We start from the raw sequence: 19587 nt of genomic DNA, 5'->3' as shown, positions 1-19587 counted from the left end.
AACTGTTTAATAGTTAAAGTATATTGATAGTTTACTTTTGTTTCACTTGTGTACACCACCCAATCACATGCAAGTGAGATGGGCAGCTACATAAATTTAGTAAACAGACAAATAAGTAAATAAAATATGAAATGCCCATGTTCATCTTCAAGGTACTGCAAGATTCCAACTGGGTTTGCACATCACACTAAGCCATGGTTTAATCATAGTTTATCAAGTAAGAATCAATTAACTAGGTTCAATGCTTCATGGAGTAAGACACAATTGACTAGGTTCATAGAACAAATCCCAGCTCAAACTACATTATAGCTTAGCCCGTTGGAGGAACGAAGCCTTTGCGCTCCAGAACTGCAGCGCTGGGAGCGTTGGGAACCCATCCAAAGAAAATTACCACGGAATTGCCATAAATCGTAGTCAATCTAGATGCAGGAACTTCACACTCCTAAGGCATCGAATTGGCCCTTTCTTCCTTCGTTGGTATTAGAGCTTTGGCTAATCGCCGTTCGAATGCATCCCGACGTTGCAGTTAAAGTAAAAAGTAGACTACGCTGGGTTTCTAGGACATACTTGCTCATGCTTTAATAATTTGGTCTGCCCAGCGCACCGAACCACAAACTAACCACTCACGCTTGGATCCTCGTATCCCGCGCCGCTAAAATGAGAGTGACTCGCTCTCAGTTCATCACCAAGGTAAGCAACCCAACGGCAGTAGAAGCGGCAGCACCGCCTGCCAGCCAGCCAGCCAGCCAGCCAGCCAGCCATCCTTCCTTCCTCCTCCTCTTCCCGCTTCTCCGTTCCAGGCGCCCGGCCCTCCGGAAGGATCAACCCCCGCTCGCTGGGGGCGGGTCTAGCCTGGGTGCCTAATCCGTGCGAACTTCGATCGCAGTCTGTCAGGAGCACGGCGCGCGAGGGAAGGGAAGAAGAGAGGGGGTGTCATGGCTGCGCTGAGAGCCTCTCGGGTGAGAAGGAAGCTGGCCATGAGGGGAAAGGCGTGCTTAAGGGCCACGGAAGCCCTAGGCGGGACTTCGGCCTAGCCTTTATGGAGCGCGCCTGGAGGGTGTCTCAGTTTGCAGGGTTTGGGGCGGGCGTGGGGGACAGCCGCCTGATCTAGAGCTGGGGTGGGTCCTTGGGTTATCTCAGCCAGAGGAGAAGCTCCGGGATTGAAGAAGAGGGTCGCGAAGGTAGAGACCTCAGCTGCGACTCCTAAGGGGACAATCATTAGTAGTGAATGGCGGGGAAAAGGGGCGGGGAATATTTTGCAAAATTACAGGATATGTTGCCAAAGTGTGCCAGAGGTCACAGGTTGCCTATCTGTCACTTCTGCTCTGTCCACTCCTGGACGGCGACTCCAAAATCACTCTTGTTGGCTTTTTGTTTTTTTTTCAAATTTCCCCACTTTTTTTTTTTACCTTAAACATCTTCTAGAATGGACTCGTATGTTGGTATAGTAAAAATAATAGTATTGTTTGCCATAGCCAACTAGGCTTCTGTTACTTCTTATTGTATGTTAAATTAATCCACTTCAGAAACTAACCTTAGCCTTCTAAATATAAAGGCCTCTTGCATAAGGAGCTGGTATGCTTAGTATGAAGACTTGGCTTTCCAAATTGAAATTGTTCCAGTTTGATCTTAGTGTTTAATAACAATCAGGTACCACTGTTACATCTTTCATTACACTGTTAATGGAAGTTAGTCATAGTTTTGATTATGCACCATCAAGTCGGTGTCGACTCATACCCTAACCATATTTCAGTAAAAAGGCGTAGCTTTTTTGTATATGTGAGGGGTCTATGTCCTCATCCTCACTTAATTTATGAATGTTTATATCCCTAACCTACACTCTCTCCTACACTAGGAGTAGAACTAGTCAAACCTGGAGACTCTTGTCCAGAGGCTTCTGCATTCTTGACAAGGGAAAGTAGCTCTTTAAACCCCATTCTTCGAGCTTCTCTCTGCTTTTTTCTTTCTAGATGATCTCTGTACAAAATGCTTTATTGCAGCACACACTTTCCCCAACTATTGCTCTCCACCCATCTACAACTTGCAAGGTGATGTTGCCATGTAAATATGTTTTTAATACTCCGCCCTTTAATACTTAGTTCAAGCAAAAGTCCATAAAGTCTGTAAAGTAGCATTCAGCCTTTGCCTTTTTCCATATGTTCTTACTGTAGTTGGGATGAGGTGCTGTTTCAGTGTGGCCCTTCTTCTAGTTGCTACCAAGCTCCCAGCAAAGTTCCAGGCAGGACTCCTGCTCACTGTAACTTATGGTCCTGGCAGTTGAATGATAATCCTCTTGCCTGCTTGTAATAGCTGCCAGTCTTCAGACATCACTTCTGCTTCCCCATCTGTGTGCCAATTGCTTATCACCTTTCTTTCTACACACACCTACCCACTCTGTCATTTGCTTTTCTAAGCTAAGAGCCTGGGTGGGGGTGAGGCTGCCTCTGGACATCCTTGAAAACGCCAGGATGTGGCTCAGTTATCACAGGCAGCTGGAAATCTGCCTTGGATGCTTATGACTAAAGTTTGAGTTAATGCATGAATGTATGAGAGAAATGGGGTGAGAAGTGTTTCTGCTTGGCTGAAGCTACTTTTCCCAAGCACAGCAACCCTCACAGTATATTTTATAGAAAAAGTATTTGTGTTAATAAAATATGTTCAACTTCATTTCTGTTCCATTTATTGCAATTTTTCCCAAGTAGTAGTGAAAATCATAAAAATTAGATAGACATACTCTAAGAATATGAATGGTAGAAATAGGAACAAAATCTTTAAGTTAGATATACAGTATACTTTAATTTTATAAACTGGTACAAAACTGTTTTCAGTTGAGTCATTGTGTTGTTCTTACCACTTTTTAAAAGTGGTTGAGGGTAGATAATTTATAAAGATAATATAACTATATTGTTTAATAGTAGTACATTTATCTTAAATATCTCTATATAGATGCATTTTTAAAAAAATTGGGAACTCCAAATTGGTATATACTGAAAGATATCCTGAAAATATTTTATTTCTACAATTTGTAGTTTGAATCTATCTAAGCTAGTTGAACAATTTCTACTTAAATTAACTGAATTCAGCCAAAACTAATTTATCCTGCTGATTGCAGTAAAATCCAATTTTACTGAAATTTCTGCACTCATCTTGGTAAAACTTTATCTAAAAATACATTTCTACATCAAATATGTATCTGGTCCCATGTAAAATTCAAAGTCTTTTTAGGATGTTATTTAAGCATTTAATTTTTAAGTTTGTCAATTGGCATCTATTGTATGCTGTAACATGTATAGTATAGCAGCAAAACTGCATCATTTTGTCATTTCATATAGGCTGTTACAGGATTTGGGACCTTCTGTACTGTTTAAATATGTAAATGACAAATATATATTATAACAAGGGAGACATTGTTCAAAATAAATGATTGCAAACTTATATAAAAATATTTCTTCTAGAAATTATTTGCAATACTTACCATATACAATTTGAAAGTTCGTAGGGTTTACGGGAGCCATCACTGATACCAATATAATATGAAGAATCATCAATCAACTTGTATTATGTTACGTGTATTATACATAGGCTAAAATGTACTGAATAGAACAATTAATACTTTAAGATTGTGAAAGTATGAGAACATAATGTAATTAGTATAGTTGTGTCAGTATTCCTGTTATATGACTTAATTTTCTTCTAGGAAGTCCCAGGGAAATTAGGTTTGTATCTGCATTTACATCTGTGCAAATGTGCAAAGATTTGGGAAACAAAACGATTATTACAAATTTGAAAAATAAATTATTTACTACAGAGAAAATTGGAACATGGAATAAGCCACAGTGGAAAGGTCAAAACAAAAACTATTGTGACAGAAATGGAATCTGGTGACACTTGTGAGAAATCTTTTTTTTTTTTTGCAAAATGTGCCACAGGAAGTCATTCCAAACCTTGCAAAACAAGGAATCAAAGGAATGCTATATAAACTGTCAAATTATTACGAATATAAATGATTCTTGTAAAGAGTAACAAATATTAACAAAAAGTTTTTGACTTTCTAGTTAATATTATACTTTATATGTTCCAGGAACTTACTTGTAGCTGTCTTATGTAAGACTTATTTTCCATGTTCTTCAAGTTCTCTTTGCTTCTACTGTACTCATTTTTTATTGAGCTGATTGATGTACATTTTCTTGTGTATGAGTAGTTTGAGTTTGTTCTTCTTGTGCCTTTTAATTTATAGTTTGTATACCAATACTTCATAGACATCTGGATTCAAAAGGCAAGATGAGCTTGTGTAGGCATGCACATAAAATTTGTCAGGAGAACTTTAAAGGAACTTCAGCTTTTCCTGGGTTCATACAGTTGTCCTCCATACTCCATGCTGTCCCAGGAAAAGAGATGTTTGGATTAAGGTGTTCCCAGAAGGTGCAATATATATGTCCATGCAAACTTCAAATTTGGCTATTAACACAGCTGTATTACATGCTCAGTCCAATATTCTTATGTTATTTCCTGTCTGCTTAGCTGCCAACCACAGAGAAAATGAATTGAGTCAAGGCCCATTTTGGGAAAGGTTTTCAAATCTTAGGGGATGGAATTGGTGAATTTCCAAACTGCCAAAAATGCAGAATGAGCCTTTGGGAGCTGAGGTGTGAAAAGATCCCCAGTCTAAAATAATGCATTGACCTTCTGTTGAGTTCCTTCATTCTTACTGATATTTCTAGATATTTTGGAGAAAAATTATTATTTCATACTTAGTATGTAAGGGATAATTACTGTTTCCCTAAATTTTCTTGTTCATCTTAAATGATGGCATGACTTTGTAGCCTTTACTGCAAATTGTGAGCTAAGGAGTTTCTGTTTTTTTCATTTGGGTTATATTACTGGAGTAATATGCCAGAGTAGTTAAAGATTAGTAGGTTCTTAGTAGGTTCTACTTTTTTTCTGTTAAGATCTTAATTGAAGTTCTCATTGTTTGCAATCTATGTTTAATCTTTTTCTCTTAGTTTAAATCTCTGTACTCAATTTTTTGCTCATTAGATTACTGTTTCTGCTTTTTGTTTACTTATATTTCATTTGGATTTTTTTCTTTCCATTTGATTCTTACTAAGATGTATGCACCTTACAAATATGTAAACTTCTCTTTTTATCTTTCCAGTTCTTTTGGTAATTTCTGTTAATAAAATAGTAATCTTATTGAAGCTCCTTATGTTGATTTATCATAACTCTGATGTTTTGAGGATTCTTCTACATAAAACTCCCTCTTTTAAGGATTCTTTCTTGCCTATTTAGTTTGATTTTCTGTGGTTTTCTAAATTCCTTTCTTATTTACCAATTAACTGTTGTGTAACTGCAATTTCTTTAATACTTTCTGCCTCCCCTTTTTAGCATTTAGTTTGAAAAAGTTGTTTTCAAGCTCAGTCTTTTAAAATCATATCTATAGACTGTAGACTACTGGGCAGAGTATATAGAATATGGATATTCTACTGTGAAATGATAATTAGTAAAATATTTACTTTGACTTTGCTAGATCACAATTACAAAGTAAGCACAACTACTGTGAGCCATCAGAAATAAATTTAACAACGAACCCAATAAGTGGAGTCCTTGGTACTCTCTGAGCTTGGTTGTTTGCTTGCAAATGTTTCATTACCTGACTAGGTAACATCAGTGCTAGTGGGTGTGGGGTTTTCTCTCTGTTGATATACAGTAGCTTGTCCTGCCAATGTTTGTAGAGGTGTGGTTTTCTCCTTGGTAGTTCCTTGATTAGGTATTATTTTCTACTTGATTGTTTGTCTGGTATTAATCCCTGCTTATCTGGGTGTTGGTTGCTGGGCAGGATGTGTTCTGGTCTTTTCGTTTCTTTCTTAGCTTTTTTTTAAAAAAAATTGGCTCTTTTGAATGATGTGTAAATGTGGTTTATCTCTATGTAGCCATTGATGGCTGATTTGTCTGAATGCCAGGCTTTCAGGAAATCCTTAGCATTTTTGGATTTAGCTTGGTCTAGGATGCTCACAGTTTCCCAGTTGAAACTATGGTTGAGTCTGTCCATGTGTTGTGAGATTAAGGAGTTTTTGTCTTGTCTTCTGACTTCTAGTTGGTGTTCATGGATGCGCTCTGCTGGTCTTCTGCCTGTCTGTCCTACAAAATGGCTGTTATAGTCCTTACGCTGTATGTTGTAGATAAAGAACCCAGTATATTTTAAACAAATAATACTTCATCTACTTAGATAGATGAAGTCTTGTAATAGTAAAACATAATGTATTTTATATTCTTTTTTATTTTAGGTTACATTTATAATATATTATTTACAAGTTCAATTAATAATAATTGACATATATGGAATTTTTAACTATATCCAGGCAAAAATTGCATTTGGTTAAATGCATTGGTTTTTGTACCCTTTTATGAACCATGTTATGTTTATGTATTGGTAATATAATTTTGAACATTTATTGAAATATTCTATGAAAGACATTCGGTTCTTTTTAAAATTAAATTTCAGGTTATACGAAGCATTGTTACCTGTGGCTTGAGAGCACAATCCAGTCAGGCTACTGCAACATCACCAAAAAGCAAATCTGCTGCTGGGTATAGCTTTGGTATGTAAAAATACTTCATAAGGCTTTACATTAAGGTCCTACATTGGCAGCTTCTAGTACTACAAATCTAAATTGCTTCATATGTTATTATTTGCTACATACTATACGAGCATATGCAGGCATGTTCAGATACATCTACTTTTTCTTAAGAAAAATACATCAACTTAGGAAGAAAGGGATAAAATATTTGGGCAGGATAAACTGTGAAGGACAGAAGGGTTAAAATGTCCCTTCCTAGACATTTTATTTACTTGCATTCCCTAATGTGCATTACCTTCTGCAGCTAGTAGTGCTAAGTAGCATTTATAGTTTCTAGATAGAGTGGAAATCATTTGCAATGAAGACAATACATTTAATGAATTACTTGAAATGTTTCAAAACTGTACTTGGTTTTTGGACATTTACTATGTAAGGCAGAATCCTAAAACATGTTCCTTTAAGGTTTAGCAATAGAGCATGCCTATTTCCATATATATATGCAACATCATAAGTAACAGTTTTACCCATGACTTTTGATGAACAAGGAAAATTTGCATTGATATTGTGGGTGGAGAAAAGTAGTAAATGTATGTTTTAGTAAACTTGATATGGATGCATACACATAAGGATGATGGTGAAGAAAGAATTTCATGTAGATTAGTCTGCACATTTTCCCAAAATATAGAGAAATCTCAAGTATCTTAGGATATGTCGTGCCCTGCTAAATTTTCAGGAATATCTGAGGACTTGAACTCGAAATCTTATGTTTTCTAGAACTTACTGATGAACAGAAGGAATTTCAAGCTACAGCTCGAAAATTTGCTAGAGAGGAAATCATACCTGTTGCTGCCCAGTATGACCAAACTGGAGAGGTAGATATAATGAATAGAAAGAAAATACCATGTTTTAAATTTCAGTGAATGAGCCTTTCTAAGCAGAGAAGTTATGCATAACGTTTTTCATGTGTGTTGCCTTTTTAGTATCCTGTTCCTCTCATTAAAAAAGCATGGGAGCTTGGCTTAATGAATACACACATACCAGAGAGTTGCGGTAAGTAAATTAAAACCAAATAGTGAAATATTTTTATAGGCAAACAACTGCACTATGGATATTACAATACTATCTGAATTTGAAGAAAACTAGCATATGTGAGATAAGAACATGTCCTGATTTATATAATGTGTTACGGATGATATGTAAACATCTCTCTTTAGGCCTGGCAGATAACTTGTGAATTGACTTCACTGAATGGTATTCTGTTAACCTCAGACTGTTTCTCTCCTACCACAATTATTTAGACTAGAAAAGGATTCCTGATATTCTTTGATATCATATTTAAGTTGGAAGGATTCACATCTGAAAGATAGTATATTTATAATCTTTTTAATACCTGTAGAATTAAATCTGTTATATTTTGTGTATGTGTGTTAAGGGCAATATTCAGAGTAAATTAAATTAGCATATCTATTGGTTAGTGTAGAGACACTCCTTCTTTAGTGACTACCTCAGTTCATGACCATTCGCAAATACAACAGTAATAAATGGTAACAAATTCATTTTCAGACCAATGTGCACATTTATGACCAAATTTCAACAAAAGCCTGACCACGAAAGCCTTCAGTGTGAAACTAATTAAAGTCTGGTCAGTTTCAGGTAGCAGCAAGAAAGGGCTGGAGGGTTCTAATCAACTAATTAAGATCAAAGAGCTGAGCTTGTTAACTTGCCGTTAGCCTTTTTAGGGAAGTGCTATGCTGCAGAGAAAAGCAGCTCAGGAAGAGATAGCTTGTTTAAGCAATCTCTCCACTCTGCCGGAAGGCGGGGAGGAGTGGTCAGGCACAGGAGAATTTTATCTGAATGAGTGCAGCAACCAGTGATCTTCCCAGTGTCTCTCCCCCCCCCGCCAGTCACGTGTTCTCAAAGTCTCTGGAATGGATTGCGATTGCTAAATGAAGAGAGGGTGTAATAGGGCATAGAATAATTAACTTTGTGACATAATACTGATTTGTGTGGAATTGTTTGTTGTCCAAAACAATTTTTGTAGGTGGTCTTGGCCTTGGCACTTTTGATGCCTGCGTTATTACTGAAGAATTGGCTTATGGATGTACAGGGGTTCAGACAGCTGTTGAGGCAAATTCCCTAGGTGTAAGTGTTTTGTTTTAATTTTATTTATTTGTTTATTTAATCACATTATTTTAACATTGAAATTAGGGTATATCTTTCCATGTATTAAATAATAAACCTTTTTATTACAGCAAATGCCCGTCATAATTGCAGGAAATGAGCAACAGCAGAAAAAATATTTAGGAAGAATGACTGAAGAGCCCATTATGTGTGTAAGTGTTTTTTCAATATTGATGGAATGCTATTTTGATTTCTGTTGTGAAAAAAATCTCAAAATGCATATTAAAACCGGTGTATTTTCAGATCATTGAAGTTTACACACACACGCACATACATATATATATATATATATATATATATATATATATACACATACACATATATAGTAAATGAATGAGACTAAAGTATTTTAGGTAACAGAATGATAAGTTGAACAATATTATGTTACCCATTTGTTATCTATGAACAAGACTTACAAAATATTGTTGAAAACATATGCAGATTTGGGGAGATTCCACGTGAGCAGTAAATATTGTAAAAAGTGCTAGTAATCTAATGAAAATAATAGCGAGAATATTAAGAAAAATATTTATGTGAGCATGAAGTCATACCTTGCTATAATAGCTATAATACTGAGCCTAAATGAGCAACTACTGTGTTTACAACAAAGTATAAATAGTAGTTGCTCATTTAGGCTCAGTAATGTCTACAACCAGATGGATCAGTGATAAAATAAATAGCCAGTAAAGACGTTTGTGGTCTTAATCCAGGAATATATATACAGTGGTACTTCTACTTATGAACGCCCCTACTTAGGAAATTTTCGAGATACGACCAGCTCCAGCCCCAAAAATTTACCTCTACTTACGAACTTGCTTCTACTTACGAACCGGATCCGCGGCCATTTTCCCTGCTGCCACGCAGTCGTGGCTTCCTGTGGGCGAGATCGCGGTAGCAAGGAGACGTTCGGTGAGGCTTGTGGTGTGTTTTGTGGCGTTTGGAAGGTTTTTGTGGCGTTTGGAAGGTTTTTGAGGTTTAAAAATAAAATGTATATGTTTCAGAACTGTTTAGCCGTATTTACATTGAACCTTATGGGGGAAATTTACCTCAGGGTGCGACCAAATTTGGAGGGAGGATTAGCCGTATTTACATTGAACCTTATGGGGAAATTTGCCTCATGGTGCGACCAAATTTGGAGGGTGGAACGGATTAATCATATTTACATTGAACCTTATGGGAAAATTTACCTCGACTTGAGACCAACTTGAGTTGCAACCAGAGTCACGGAACGGATTAAGTTCGTAACTAGAGGTACCACTGTATATAGTTTTAATGGTTACAGTGGATAGAGTTCATTTTATAAGAATGGGTCTGCATATTCATAAGAATGTAGATATGAATTATATCAATCCTTGTGATGAATAAAGTGGTGCAAAGATTTAGTGACAAAACCGTGATGTTTCATTAGAATCCTTTCATATTCTCAGTAGCTCTCCAGAATTTAAAAGAGAACATAGTTTTCATAATTTTAAGTTATTCTTTTATTTATCAACAAAATTATAATTAAAGTTAATAAAGTTACTGATGATTTTGCATTGTGTTCATGTGGAATTGCTGGATTTAATGTTCATTTCTTCACATTTTAGCATGTGTAATACTATATAGTTTTCAATTTATTAAATTTGATGTTTTGTGTTTTCTTCTCTAAGGCATATTGTGTAACAGAACCTGGAGCAGGCTCTGATGTAGCAGGTCTAAAGACAAGAGCTGAAAAGAAAGGAGATGAATATATTATTAATGGACAAAAAATGTGGATCACCAATGGTGGCAAGGCTAATTGGTATAACAATTGCTACTTAAATAAGGCTTAGTCCTGTGTCCCCGGAAGAACGTCCCATTGATATTTTTTTCAGGAGATGTGTAGAGGCTCCTACTATACCTTTATATTTTCAGTAGTGTTTACATTTTAAATATAAAAATTAAAATATGCAAAAACAATTTTTCAATATTATGTTCATTCTTGTATCATACTGAATATAACCAAGCAAGAGAATACTTGAACTTGAATGGGTGGGCTTATTAGACAATCAATTTTTATCTCATCCATTTGGGCAATGGTAGTATCTCCCTCATTCTAAATCATAAGTCAATTTATTTAAGGGGGAAAAAAGGAATGAAAAGAGGAATTTCAATGGTTGTGTGGGCTAAGAAATAAGGGCAGGTATATAGGGGAGAAGTCATTCCTTCATCCAGAATCAGTATTTAAATACTGATATTTCTAGTTTTATGTATGAATTGGATTTAGAATCAAATCTTAATCATGTTAAGATCCACTGAATTTATTGGGACATACATCTGAATAAAAATAAAGAATTATGCTATAACTCTGTTCTATCCCCTCATGAGAAATGTGTGATCAGTATTTTATACGTGATAAAAAAGCTACTAGAGAATTAATAGCTTATGATGGTCTGTAAGCAGATGTTGAAAAACTGATGTTGTGGTTTTGGTGTGTTCCAATTAGGTATTTTTTATTGGCACGTTCTGATCCTGATCCGAAAACTCCTGCAAGTAAAGCTTTTACTGGATTTATTGTGGAGGCTGACAGCCCTGGAGTACATATCGGAAGGAAGGTAGAATTGAAACATTTTAATGTTAATTTAAACATTTTGAATCAGTTATTCTGAATTAGTAGTCAAGAAATCATCAGCTAGTAAATTTCAAAAGCTAGCTTGATGTAATCATTGAGTTGAAGAGTCACTGGACTGAATTTGGAGAAGCACTTTACAAAGCTTTGCTCAAACATTAATCTAAGAAACTTTCAGATGCTAAATTCATAATAATATACCATCAACCACAAAAATATATCCCCCCAAAGTCCATAAATGCATCCAGATATTTTTTTTAAAAAAACCTATAATTATAAAACCATACTAAGTGGCATCCACATCCACCTTGAGTACATAGTTCACAATTTTTGGAGTCCCTGAATGGCCACTTAAGGAGCCAGGTTTTCACGATCCCAGTAACTGTGATTCTTCCATCTCCGTGCAGCTTTCAGCTCCTCTTGAAAAACAGTACTAGAGGACTTTCCAGAATACAGCACAGGAAATGCTGAGAAATGCCCGCAAAAAGGGGGAAAAAATGAAAATTACCTCTATACACCCATATCTCTAGTGAGTTATCTGCTGGATTCCGTTGCCTTTTGCAAATGGAGGAACATTTTCCAATCTCATAGCGATCCTTTGGGGATTCTTCCAGAGATTCTGCCTGTTCTTTTACTGAACACTTGTAATTTTGATAGTTTAATTATGAATGGCACACTAAATATTTGTCCCATTGTACATGCACACCATGGAGCGCGCACGCGCGCGCACACACACACACACACACATATAGTACCTTATAATTATGTACAAGCTTGTTTCCTTGTGTTCCAAGTAGATAGTATAATTGCAATGTTCTTTCTGTCAAGAGAATGAGCCCTCAAATATAGTAAGCCCAATAATGATAAATTATTGGTAACTAAATTATAACATAGAATTCATTATTTATGAATGAAATAAAATAGACTAACAAATTACAAGATTAGTTTCTTGACCTGTTTCTCAGTTTGCTGTTTCCCCGCACTACGTGTAAGATCTTGTGTCACAAGAGAGAAGGAGTTTTCACATGCAGGGCTTGCTGTCAAAAGGCAGATGACCTTGTGATCAATACAGACCTTTTGAATCCTTACCTGAAATGCTATTTATTTACATAGATTTATATGCATGTCAGATTGTCTTTAAAAAAAAGAAAAGGCTTCTCTAATCATGCCAATGGTGTGATTAATAATACCACACCTTTTTTTTTTCATTTGCTGAAAGGCAAAAGTTCATATTTGTCAAGTGCTCTGAAAAATTTTTTTTTTTTATTAAGGAGTTTTGAGGAGGGGAAAGGCGAAAAAAGCAAAAATAGAAAAAAAACAAAGTAAATGAACATGGAATTTACAAACATCATAAAGTTAAATAGGACTAAATTTGTTAGGCAAGAATTTTCAGTATTTCATTAGTTAGGTTTACATAACTGAATACAGGTAGTCCCCAGTTTAAGAATGAGTTCTGTTGCAAGGGTCTGTCCTTAAGTCACATTTGTATGTAAGCTCGAACAGTATTATTGTATAATATAAGTAGTATTGTATAATACTACTGTATAAGTAGTATTGTCTAATGAACTCAAACCATTGTTTATTTAACTCAAATCATTGTGTATTTAACTCGAATGTTGCTACAATAGGTTCTGTTCTGAAAAATGGATCATCTGCAACCTGTTCTTAACTCGGGGACTACCTGTATATTGCTTACAAAACTGCAAATTATTAAAATCCAAGTATTATATATCAACAGCAGTAATATGCATAGCATAAATCTTGAAATAAGATTAGGAATTACAGTTATTTCTGTCCAAAATTCTATGCTTCTTTAATAGATCGTAGAAAGTTAGAACATTAAGATTTTATGCTAAGAGAAACTCAACTTTTGGATGTGGTACAAGCCCACATATAGAATTATAATACAGAAATGATTTCCAAGTTGAATTAAATTTTGTGTTAGATTTACTTTTGAAATATAAAGTTACTTTGGACATCAGAGTGTACTACCACAACTTAATTAGCCATTCTTCTGCAAAAGGAACTGCGTATATTTTCTAATAAGTATAAAGTATTCTTGCAGTAGTTACCTTGTACAAAGCTATTTGGGTATACATTGTGGGAATAGAGGGTTAGAGATGTGTAAAAGAAAAATAGCAGTTGGAAAGGAAATTAAGCTTTTAGAATTTGTTTCATTCTACTGTATTAAAAATCATTTTCCAAAATTGCTGAGCTTTATGACATTACCACCAAAAGTAGGACCAAATCTGATCGTTACGTTTCCAACAACTTTTAGAAAATGAACTGTCCATTTAAGTTATCAGTATTGGAGTAATATATGGCGGAGGTGCTGTCAGGTCTTGGAACTATGTTTAGTTTGAAGTTTTGTATTGCTTATTTTCCTTCATCTTCTGTTACTAATTTATTAAAGAGTTTCCTTTTGTTGATCTGTGAATTTCGTTAGTAGTATTGCACTCTTCAGTCTTTATTGGATTATATATTTATTTACTATATAATCTTGAATAGTATTTAATAAGTTGCTCTGTCATCTCCTTTGTTGTGGAAATATGTCCATTTCCATCCCAGATAGAAGTAATAGTTCTTTTGTTGTGTTCCTTTTGCAGTTGGTATGCCAACAATTTATCTGACTTACTGCCTTTTTCAAAATACTCCTACTAAGCAAAAATATTACATTCTTGTTCTACATCCAAAACGGGATTATGCTTGTGACTTAATTCTAATTGCTTCTGTTCATTTAACAGTATGTCCTTTTGTTTTTGCATAGCTTTCTTTCTATTTGATGCCAGAGATAAACAATTCCCCCATAAATGCTTTGCTAGAATCCCATACTATAGATAAAGAAACATCAGGAATTAAGTGGATTTGGAAGAAGCTTTTTAAGTCCTGTTAGCACTTCAATTTGATGTTCTCCCGCAGTAGTAAGCGCAATAGTAAAATTAACTCTTCACCTCTTCTGTTTGAAAGTTCCTCTGTTTAATCTTACTGTTACTGGATTATGAACTGCATATGTAGGGGCTGCAATTCCCACATTTATGAGATTAGTTAACAATGAGTTAGAAATTCAATCCATATTCTATTCCCAAGTAAGTTTTGTGAACTGTAGAATAATAAATATAGGCTTTCTCTGCAGGATATTTGTATCTCCATACATCAAAAAGAAATAATGGTGACATATAGCTTTCAGGGAGTTGATCAGGGGTCCTTTTAGATAAAGCAGATGTCCATGTTTGGAGGAAGAAATCCATTCATACCTGGAAAAAAAATATTATTTTAGGTTGTGATTATTGTGTCGGGATGATTGAAACAATCTATATTTCATAGGCAGATTCTGTATGTAGCCACTTACTAGTAGGTTGCACTGGATTCAGTGGACTTTATGCTTTAGTATGTGAACAGGGAAAGCTTGAGAAACATGTGGCCCTCCAAATGTTGCTGAACTAGAACCTCAGCCACCATGGCCAGAGATAAGGACTTACAGAGCCAATAGTCCAGTGTCATTTGGAGAGCCACAGGTTCCTATTTCTGGGCATAAGTTTGAAGCTACAATCTAAATAACATTCCTTCTTAATTTTGAATTAGCTTAGTATTTGAGTGAGGAAAGGATTTGATCACTGTATCTTTTATAATTAGAAAAATTCAATTAATAAACATGGAAATGCATGAATCAAAAGTAAACTGAAAATAATACAAATAGAGTTTATCAAAAGGAAGTATAACTAGGCAAAATAAAATTGGTATCTAGACAATACAGCAAATTATTTTCTGAGTTATATTCTCATTTTAAAATATATTGTCTTCCTAGTACTAATACTTGGGATTTCTGATTTTATGAAGAATTTGATTCTAAATATGTAAAAACCTGAATATGTGCTGAAAGGTCAAATTAAAGATTAATATTACAGTTTTATTTCTTGTATTTGCATTAGTGTATCATCTTTCAATTTGCTGGGTTTTGATTTTATAATTTGCATTAAGTTTTAATTAAATTATATTCCTACATTACAATGTGTTGACAACATCAAAATCATGACATTTCAAAAAATCTTTATTGACTTTATTTTAATGTGTGTGTAAAAATTAGTATACTGTAGGTGCAACAGGTGTAAATCTTATATTTCTGATGAACCTACTTTAGTTTTATTGAATTATAAAATAGAATAATAATGGTAATTATCTTATAAAATTCCTTTTCAGGAGCTTAACATGGGTCAGCGGTGTTCAGATACAAGAGGGATTGTTTTTGAGGATGTAAGAATACCTAAAGAAAATGTACTTCTTGGTGAAGGAGCTGGCTTTAAAATTGCCATGGGAGCATTTGATAAAACAAGGCCTCCAGTGAGTATTCAAAGTAAGTTTGAAAGAGGAATTCTAATTGTAGAAATATCATTTTATAATATTCATTACTGATGTACAGGTAGCAGCTGGTGCTGTTGGATTAGCACAGAGAGCTTTGGACGAAGCTACAAGATACGCTATGGAAAGAAAAACCTTTGGGAAAGTCCTTGCAGAGGTATGTGAAATTCCAATTACAGATACAATATGGTGTGAAAACAAATATTCCATTCCTAGTTCAAGCTCAATTAGACTTTCTCTTTTCTTGCCTTGTCCCTCACTGCATCCTCTCCTATGGATTTTGAGTATGCGTAGAGAGTTACAAGGAAGAATCATCCCATTCAGTTCCAATTAGTGGAACTTGTTTCTGCTAATGGAAGCGCATATTTGAATTCTTGTAGTTTGTAGGAAGTATGTTTGAAAAGATTATTTTTCACAAAGTCTTGTATTTGGAAATTTTCAATAATGCAAAAGTCACAATAAAGTCACAATAACAAAATATTTAGTTAGTCTTACCAGAAGCCACTTAATATAGATGAAGAGAATCTTGTGTGGCATAAGAAGTTTAAAAATGGCTTCACTTGTTACTTCACTTGTTATTGTATACCTACTGCTGATACTGTCATTATATGTTATATAATACATTCCATTGCAGCTAAATCTAAAATAGTGGTGGGTAAATTGTTGGTCTTCAGCAACTGTGGCCAGCGGCTAAGAATGATGAGAATTGCGATGCAACATCCCAGAAGGCCACAGAATACCTACCCATTTACAGAATTACTGAATTTGTATTGTGCTCATTATATATTAATACACATTTTATGCATATTTGACTATAAGCCATTTGAGAACTTTCTTGTTTATCCAAAACACATGAAATCTACTGCCTTACAGTAAGTATGCGTAAGTATGTCAGATCAAATCAACATTGCTTGCAATAATTGTAATGCAAAGATGCTAAACAAATATAGCTGGGAGTAAGATAAAAATAATAGTAAAAGAATTATGAAGATTTAAAAATCTATAAATACTGCACTTCTGTTCATTTATGACTTGTAATGTAGTGCAGAATCTTGAGCAGTGAATTAGGGGTTTGACTACTGTTCATATCCTGTGGAATTCTATAGAATTACTTTATAACAGAAGATGGAATTGTGTATACTGCTAAAATGCACACTACCTTTGCATATTTGGAAATCAAGTTTTCAATGCTTACTTTCACCCCTCACTCAAACAATCCCAGCACCAAGCAGTGTCCTTCATGCTGGCTGAAATGGCAATGAAAGTGGAACTATCTCGCCTGGCTTACCAGAAGGCAGCATGGGATATAGATGTTGGTCGTAGAAATACCTACTATGCATCTATAGCAAAGGCATATGCTGGAGACATTGCAAATCAAGTAGCTTCTGATGCTGTCCAGATTTTTGGAGGAAATGGATTCAATAGTGAATATCCAGTAGAAAAGCTAATGAGAGATGCAAAAATATACCAGGTAAGTAATCTTAATCACAAAATGCCATTAGTACATTTAAGGTAAATTTATATATTCTAAAGTAATAATTCTAAAGGAAAAGTGCAGTTTTTGGTTGTTGTTGCACATGCAGGCACTCTCTATCATCCTGACCCATGGCATCTATTCTATTGCCCTCTGAAAGAATATAGTACAGGTAGTCCCCAGGTTAAAAACACCCAGGTTACAAATGACCCATAGTTAAGAATGGAGGCTATTGTAGCAAATTAGAGTTAAATACGCAATGACCCGAGTTAAATACACAGTGGTTGGAGTTCATTACATAATACTACTTATACAGTATTTTACAATAATACTGTTCCAGCTCACATACAGATTTGACTTAAGGACAGATCCTTAAATGTACAAGTGCAGATTTCATCATACCTGCCTGTTACATATTTTCACATTAGATAATATATAATTAAACTTAATTAGTTTTATACAGAGTAGGGATTTTGAGTTTATGAAAGATCAGTCCCATATGAAAACTGCTTTTGAAACTCTCAGTTTTGGAAGACTTTCAAAGCAGTGTGATTTGCCATCATAGCCTGTTATTCCGAAGAAAAAGACAAACAGCCTAGTAGCCCTAGGGTCAAGTTTAATCAAAAGTAGCTTTTTGGACTGTCAATTAAGTTTAGCTTTTTTGTTCTCTCATTGTATTCTGTTATTAGAATTATGCATTTATAGGAACGTTTACGTATTACCCATGATAATTTAAGATGTACTGTTTTCATAGACATTTTGTATAGTTTCTGTATTTTAAATTGGCTGAAAACACTATCATATATTTTGTCGTTTCAGATTTATGAAGGAACAGCTCAAATTCAGAGAGTAATTATAGTTCGTGAACATATTGCCAAGTTTAAAGGTTGAGAGTACTCCTGATGTGCATTAGCCTGATTTACAAATGTTCGGTTTTTTCTCTGGTGCATTACTTTTAATATTGGACAAAAATGGCCTCAGCAGTAGTAGTGTCAAATCTTAAGTACATGAAAAAGCCAGTCACTTAACTTCTAGAACTATTCAGGAGATTTCTTTAGTGATTTCACATTTTTGCCCCACTTTATCATGACGTGGTTATCTCTGTCCTCTGAAATCTCTCTAGCGTATTTAAAGTGCCTTGGATTTTTGTAATTGAACAGGCCACTGATATAAATTAGATGAAGAATTTGGTACAAAGTTGAAATTTTGGGAGCCATGTGTAAATTAGATATTGTTAGGTCTGTATTGCAGCAATTACTAAATATTATATATTGAGTACAAGATTAAAAATAAATTTATTATAGATAAATTAATTGTACTGCCTGTAGTTGGATCCATAAAGAATATAGAAGAGTTACTTTTGTTCTACAGAACAGAATGAAGTTTAATGAAGACTCCTTGCTGAAAGATGCACAAAAATACATTTATCCCAATTTCCTTTCCCATGCCTTATCTCCACTGACTGGAGTGTATTTCAACCCTCTAGGATAAATTTTCAGGATGCTGTAGAGGAAGAAAAGAAACATATAGAAAATATATGACACTGGTGCCTGTGTGTTTGACTATAGCAGACTTAAATGTAATGTAATACAGGTAGTCCTTGACTACAACCATTTGGTCAGTGACTGTTCCAAGTTACGATGGCGCTGAACAAATGGTGGTTACAGCCAGTCCTCCAAGTTCTGGCCATCCCAGCACCCCATAGTCACATGATCACAATCATCACTTGCAACCTTCTCTGCCAGCTTCCCCAGTCAGTGAGGAAACCAGCAGGGAAAGTCACAAGTCACTGGGGTAGGTCTCCCCCACCTGTGCACCCTCCCTGACCCACGCAGTACCTCTGCACACCTTCCCCAACCTGAGCAACACCTTGTGCACCCTTTGCACCCTCCCTGACCCATTTGGCACCCCTCGTGCACCCCTTCGCATCCTTGCACACCCTCCCTGACCCACGCCTCTCACCTGACCCACATGGTGCCTCTTGCACACCCCCTCACGCACCTTCCCAACCTTCTCGTGCGCTCCTGTGTACTCCCTCTCTCCCTCCCACACCCAGCAGCAGCCACTTACCTGCCTGCAGGTCTGGGACTTGTAACTTCCTCCCAGCTTCCCCACTGACTTTGGTTGTGGGAAGCTGGCAGGAAGTTGCCTCACCTAATGACCAAGAGATTCAGTTAACAACGAGAACTGGGACTGCAGGGATTGCCATCGCTAAGCAATGCGGTTGCACTTTACAACTGCATTGCTTAGCGATGGATATTCCAGTTCCAAATGCTGTTGTAACTTGAGGACTACCTGTAGTCAAATACGATAAAAATAGCCATGTAATGCAATCTTTTCCCCTAATAATTTTATTGTATTTGCAATATTCTAATGAGCTGCAGTATTAAACTACTAGTAAGCCAAAATTC

At 35.5% G+C, this 19587-nt stretch overlaps 1 protein-coding gene across 2 annotated transcripts; it reads left to right on the top strand.

Annotated features, from left to right (window-relative positions):
* The first annotated feature begins 801 nt into the window (after positions 1-801).
* On the top strand, positions 802-19587 carry ACADM (acyl-CoA dehydrogenase medium chain). Of its 2 annotated transcripts, none has more exons than XM_007438270.3 (12): positions 802-959; positions 6503-6599; positions 7353-7450; positions 7559-7628; positions 8620-8720; positions 8831-8911; positions 10409-10539; positions 11224-11332; positions 15544-15684; positions 15764-15859; positions 16925-17173; positions 17996-19587. In XM_007438270.3, the coding sequence occupies exons 1-12, from the start codon at positions 936-938 to the stop codon at positions 18065-18067; spliced, it is 1269 nt and encodes a 422-aa protein (XP_007438332.1). In that variant the 5' UTR covers positions 802-935; the 3' UTR covers positions 18068-19587. The 2 variants fall into 2 exon arrangements, with proteins under 2 accessions (XP_007438332.1, XP_087984668.1); XM_088128542.1 differs by lacking the exon at positions 802-959 and adding an exon at positions 1956-2048.

This window comes from Python bivittatus, unplaced genomic scaffold (assembly GCF_059951505.1).
Source record: "Python bivittatus isolate LINGU-HERP-01145 unplaced genomic scaffold, Pbiv_v1 ctg000700_np1212, whole genome shotgun sequence".
NCBI classification, from domain to species: domain Eukaryota; kingdom Metazoa; phylum Chordata; class Lepidosauria; order Squamata; family Pythonidae; genus Python; species Python bivittatus.
Note: the sequence above shows the minus strand (reverse complement) of the source record. Positions and strands in the feature narration are given on the sequence as shown.